At 40.5% G+C, this 6,342-nt stretch overlaps 1 protein-coding gene across 2 annotated transcripts; it reads left to right on the forward strand.

Annotated features, from left to right (window-relative positions):
* The first annotated feature begins 1,973 nt into the window (after positions 1–1,973).
* LOC310844552 (prolactin-releasing peptide receptor-like) lies at positions 1,974–6,004 on the forward strand. Of its 2 annotated transcripts, none has more exons than XM_083738644.1 (3): positions 1,974–2,128; positions 3,502–3,601; positions 4,261–6,004. In XM_083738644.1, the coding sequence occupies exon 3, from the start codon at positions 4,266–4,268 to the stop codon at positions 5,316–5,318; it is 1,053 nt and encodes a 350-aa protein (XP_083594770.1). In that variant the 5' UTR covers positions 1,974–2,128; positions 3,502–3,601; positions 4,261–4,265; the 3' UTR covers positions 5,319–6,004. The 2 variants fall into 2 exon arrangements, with proteins under 2 accessions (XP_083594770.1, XP_083594769.1); XM_083738643.1 differs by having other exon boundaries at positions 1,974–2,067.
* The last annotated feature ends 338 nt before the right edge of the window (positions 6,005–6,342 follow it).

Genomic DNA, 6,342 nt, shown 5'->3' on the forward strand with positions numbered 1-6,342 from the left:
AGTGAATTATAGCATTCTACCTAATTCTGGGGTTTTTGTGTGTGATGATACACAGGCTCCCATTAATGCCTTAGGAACATAGGAACACAGGAAGTTGCTCTATACTGAGTCTGACCACTAGGCCATGTAGTTCAGTATTGTCTACAGTATTTGTCAGTAATTTCATACGTCTAGTGGAGGGCACTGGAAACTAAGGTTGTGGGGTGAAATGACAAAGCTTCTAAAAATGTGCAAGCAATTATACACACCACTTGACCACCTCTTGATTATATTAAGGAAAGAAAAAGCAAGCAAATGCTGCCCTCCCCACAAAAAACCATTTGGCAGAAATTTGGTAGGCTTAATCCATTCTGAAGAGACTCCTGTGCCTGCAAATTTTAAACAATTTGGCCAAAAAGGGGGAAAGTTAGAGCTATTTCTAGATTTCACTTTGTAGTGAATTGGGCAACACAGAGCTTCATTTTATATAGAATGGCTCAGGAACAGAATAGCAGATCAAAGTGGAGAATGTGGGAGGGGGGTTATTGGTTTGTTTTTCTTCTTGTTTTTATCATGAATTTTGTGTTCTAATTTTGTATTTTTTTTTGTTGTGAACCATCCTGTAATCTTCAGATGAAGGACAGTATATAAAATAATAAATAAATAGGATTTTGTTTATTTAAAAAATTGCTCCTCACATACAGATATAAGGTGTCATACGTACCCCTACATCTGCATTACTGAGAGACAAAGGGAGTAAGCTAAAAGGCATGTACTCTTCTTTGCTGTGGGTAAAGCTTTACTGAACTGTGTACCAATATCTATTTGCCAGAATTCACAAAATGCTCATTTTCTTCTGTCTGAAAGAATTTTGTGCAGTATAGAAATTTTTGGACTCCAAGCCACTAACACCAATGAATTCAATTAAAACTTTCGTCTGAGTTTCTGGACCACCTTGATTGATTGATTGATTATTTATTTATTTATTGCTGCTGTTGCTGTTGGTTGGATATTTATTGTTTGATGTGAGCCACTTTGAAACTTTGGTTCGAAGTAAAATATAAAACAACAACAGTAATAACATATGACCAGTGGATCTGGTGATGTTTGAAAGAGTGAATGTTATGATTCCAGAGTACAATTAGGTTCCTATTGTTGTTAGCCATGATGAAATTACCCTTCCAAAGTTTTAGTTATTAACCAGTTTGGAGACAATGTTAAAAGTCATGGAAAAACCTTATACTATTATCCATCCTATGGGAGTACTGAGGTGAGGGGTGGGAAGTATCTTTAGTTACTTATAAAAACATAGTTTCTATAATAACAATATAACAATTCCAACTAAGGGGGTGCTTTAAAGTAGTTGTGGACAGGTGATTCAGCATATATTTGTCAGAACCTCTGTTGGAAGCGTGGAACATTCTGTACTAGCTCACTGGTTGTTTCAGCACCATGGAGAGCATCCACAGCTTGTATATCCTGAATCTGTCAATGCGGGATTTGACAGAGACACTGACTTACCTCTCCATTGTACTATCAGCTCTAATGCCTCTATGATATTTCTACCTTCTCTGAAAACTGGCAGATAAAAACGAGTTCCCTAAAGCATGTGTACTTAGTAACCCTCAGTATATGAAATGTTTTAAGGATTCTAATTAAATATTTCTAAATAGTTTTAGGTCTTTCAGTACCCAGAATCATGCATTTGGGGATGGGGGATAGATGATAGAATACACTGAGGATTAATTAATATAGAAATTCTATTACATGCATATATTTCCCCTCAAGAAAATGAAGTATTGGAATAAAACGTGAGAGATTTCTGAAATCAAGAGGTATTGCAGTGGGGGAAAGAGTCTCAGCGCTCCAGCCAATGAACTCTTACCATTTGAAAAGTAAACAGAAAAGGGGGAGGGGAATGACATGATATGCCAGCAAAATCAACCTCTGTCCCTTTAAACTCTTGCTCATCAAACAGTTTGGCTGGTTTCACAAGCCAGGCAAAGCGTATTGACTCGGGAAGACAGTGATACCAGTTCCTGGACTGCCTCTTCTTTGCAGTGAATAAGACAGCTTACCCAAGCAAAGGTAGGGTAAAAGATGTAGAAGCTGTGAATCCCACTTAGTTGATTTCTTCTGCTGACTAGTAGTAAGTGCATATTATAATTGCCTGTTTTTCAGCATCAGTTGCATGCAGCTTATTGTGTATGGTGCTCTTGCTCAGAGGCACTGAGATCTTGTTCAGCTCTTTTTGAACAGAGAGGCATATATATGTGATCAATAAATATCCCCTTAGTTCATGAGCTTCTCTAAACCTGCATTCACTTGCGTTGCTCTTGTAATCAACAGTGTGTTCTCTTTATCTGATTGCCTCATTGTCTCTGCAATCCCCAGTAAAAACTTAAATTATATTATCACCACCTTTCCCCACATTTATCCTCTGAGAGATAAATGTCCCCCCTCCCATAATTTCAGCTGTCTGTTAAATGCATGTGCCTCAGAAGGTGGAGGTTGCACTTCTGCTTGTAGAAGAGCCATCACAATTTTGGAGGGCTGTTTATTTATATATATTTTTACTCAAAGTGTTCATCTTATTTCACTTTGAGGGCTATGGAGACTTGGGTAGGGTGATGAGAAGTGGACTCCAGAATGTGTGAAGGACCAGCTTAAAAAAGAATGATGAGGGAAGACGTGTCCAGTGGTTAGTCCCATAGAACCTGTATGGATTATATCTGGTGTGATACAGACTGCGTAGGACTCCCTGATGTACAAAGAGTTCAGTCTGAACTTCCTCATTCTCTCTGATGAGAAAGAAAACTACGCAAATACAAGGTATTTACATGCAAGTTTTTATTAGTGGGATCACTTCAGCGCATGTAAGCAACCACACAACTCTGGAGGCATAAAAATTCCAACCCATATTTCCCCCTATTTATTCCAGATTTATCCTTTCTGCAGAACAGCCAATCAGTTTTAAAAACAGACAAACCCTTCTTGCCAATCACCTGTTTTTGATATCTGATTAACTCATTTGCGATATTGAGACCTAGTCAAAAACCAACTATTTTCAAATAGGCAACCTCATCATTCTTCCTGCAAGGCATTTCAGACTTCCCCCATCACTTATTGGACATTAGGAACATGGCGTCAGTTTTCTCTACTAGGGAAAGAACATGTATCAGGCATGCACATGCCAATCAGAAATATCGTCACAGTCCAGTTTAATTCCTAATCAGTTCTGTCTGGAAGTTCTGTAGTGTATTCAAACAGCTTTTTGCATGATAGTGCTTTATGTACTGGAGGTGATTAAATTATTTTCTCCCCAGCAGTGAAGAATTTACAGGATTGGGCTTGGCAGGCATGGAGGTTTGGCACATTTTTCATCAGTCCGTTTTGTAGATGGCTCAGCCAGAAGGTGCGTAATGATTAGCAGCAGTTGCAAAGAGACCTGTCTTGGGGAAGTTGACCTCAGTGCCCATGGTTTCAGAATCTGTAGCTAAAGTCTATTAGCTATTTTTCCAGATAGTCCAGCGTTTCATCAACTAGAAGAAAGACAGCTGGTGAAGTTGCAGAAGATATCTGTGTGGAGATTCCAGAGGCAAAAAGATCCAGCAAGAGGAGGGTAACTGAAATTGTATTCTAAATTCCACCTCCACCTAATGTGAGCCAGTTTCTTGGGCCTAGTTATTTGTCCCCAATTTCCTTCTAATCTTGTCCACCCACCCTGTCTTCTACATTATCAGTTTTGGGCCCAAAATAATTGAATATATAGCAAGGAAAGGGGAGATGATTGTGCCTGCCACATCTAATATAGCAACTGCATTTTTTTGTGACTCTCATGCCTTCCCTCATTTTTAAATAAAGTTTGCAGCTCCTAGGGATCTATAGAAATCCTTTGAAATATGTGGGTGTTTGCTTGCTAAAGGCTCAGAAATCAGAGGATGAAAAATGTTTTATTATGCTGAAATGTGCATGCTGTTTTTCATCTTTTCCCAAAGCCTAGAATTTTTATAGCCTCTTTTATATGGAAAAGCGTATTCACCCACAGTTCTTCATATCCCTTCCCCTTCTGCTCTCCCTTGTTCCTGACAAAAATTGGCAATAATCAAATGACAAAATTAAATCAATTTCTATACATTTCTCCCTATTACATTAATATTAATGACATTATTGAGGTTGTAAACATAGATGTACTATTTTGAATTACAGATGCTCTTTAACTAAACACTGTAACAATGGGTACAGAGAACTCACTAATATCTATGGTTTATCATCCTGCAGGCCAAATGTCTGAGCTCTTTGAAGGTTCGGGTACCATTCCGACCAACTTCACTCCCGTGGCTTACAACATTGCTATGAATGGGACCGTGATGGTTTTCCATGGTTTGCAGCTAGTGCAACGGTTGAAGCTGTTGATCATTCTGATGTACACAGGTGTGGTCATTATTGGGATGGTAGGCAACTGCCTTCTGGTTCACGTCATCCTGCGTGTGAAGAAGATGCACAACGTCACCAACTTCCTCATTGGGAACTTGGCCCTTTCGGATGTGGCCATGTGCACAACCTGCGTCCCCCTGACTCTCGCCTACATTTTCGAGCCACGCGGCTGGATATTTGGCAGCGCAATGTGCTACTTTGTCTACTTCATGCAGCCGGTCACAGTCTATATCTCCATCTTCACCTTGGCCACCATCTCCGTGGACCGGTACATAGTCATCATGCACCCCCTGCGACGCCGGATCTCTCTGCAGCTCAGTGCCTACATGGTTCTCTTCATCTGGATTCTCTCCTGCTGCTTGGCGTTACCAGCCATGGCCCACACCTATTATGTGGAGCTGCATCAACAGGGTGTCATCCTGTGCGAGGAATTCTGGGGGGAGCAAGAGCGCCAGCGACAAGCCTATGCATTGTGCCTGCTGCTGATCACTTACCTCTTCCCCTTGCTAGCCATTCTGATCTCTTACTTCAAGATCTTTCTCAAGCTGAAGAACAGGGTTGTGCCAGGGTGTGTTACTCAGACTCAGGCAGACTGGGACAGAGCCAGGCGGAAGAGGACATTCTGCCTGCTGGTCATGGTAGTAGTGGTGTTTGGGGTGTGCTGGCTTCCTCTCCACACTTTCAATCTCATCCGGGACATTAACATAAATGCAATTGATCCTTATTATTTCAGCCTGGTCCAGCTGGTTTGCCATTGGTTTGCCATGAGTTCGGCATGCTACAACCCCTTCATATATGCCTGGCTCCATGATAGCTTTAGAGAAGAGCTTAAGAAATTAGTGGTCTGGCATAGAAAAGTAGCTCCTTCTGGGCAAAGTGTGACTGTAAGTGTTGTGATCTGATCACTTTTCCTACAGCTGATTTTGCAGCTGATCTTGGGTCTATCATCCTGAGCCTCTAAGGTCTAGATGCAAAATAAAAGTTTCAAATAACAGCACGCTGTAGGCTGGCAAAAACCATGACTCCATGCAATGTGACATGTGTTGGTATCCAACTCTTATCAGCCCCGGCCAGCAAGGCTAATGATCAGAGATAATGGAGGCTGGAGAGCTAGAGGGCACCATGTTGGCTGCCACTGATGTAAAGTAAATTCATAGCGTACTCTGCAGATGGATGGATTGGGGAGAAAGGAACACTGAAAGGGGGAGAATAGAAATTAAGAGTTGGCTTTTTAAAAAACAACAAGAACATTTCACCTTAAATCAGTATCAGTGAAAGTGTGTGGGTGTAGGAATTTCACTTCTTGCTTTGTCACAGTGTAGCAGAACATTGTTTATAAGGGATGTGAATGTCATTGATATCTAGTTTATGTCTTAAAGTTCTGCATGTATAATACATAGCTTATAACTAATTATGACAACGGAGTCATATTCAGACTGCAGGGAAATGCCAGCATTTCAAGCTACACTTGCAGAGGTTTCTGCACTTTATACTGTTTTCATGATTTGCAATTGCCTGGAGATATTAAATGCTGAATTCTGTCTCTCACGCTTATCAAATTTGCACATCAGATCTGAGCAGCGTAGACATGGTTTACCGAACATTAGACTTCAAGCAAGACTCTCTTGATCACATTATCTTGGAATACATATGTTGTTTGTGTGATTGTGAAATAAAAAGCACAACGGTGGTGATTTCTACCTGATAAAATGACACCCTATTGAAACACATACCAGAAGTTAAACTGGATGTTTACATGAACTTTAAGACGACATAGAAGACCAGGACAGAATGTAAGTGATACAAGACCTGCATCCAGGTCTCATTGTCAGATATATATTTGAACAGTGAGAAATCAACTGGATTTGCATTGAGTGATAATAGATTTCAGTGTGGCAAGTGCCGGAAAAGCAAGTTTCTCTTACC

This window comes from Podarcis gaigeae, assembly GCF_964106915.1.
Source record: "Podarcis gaigeae genome assembly, chromosome: 5".
Taxonomy (NCBI): Eukaryota; Metazoa; Chordata; class Lepidosauria; order Squamata; family Lacertidae; genus Podarcis; species Podarcis gaigeae.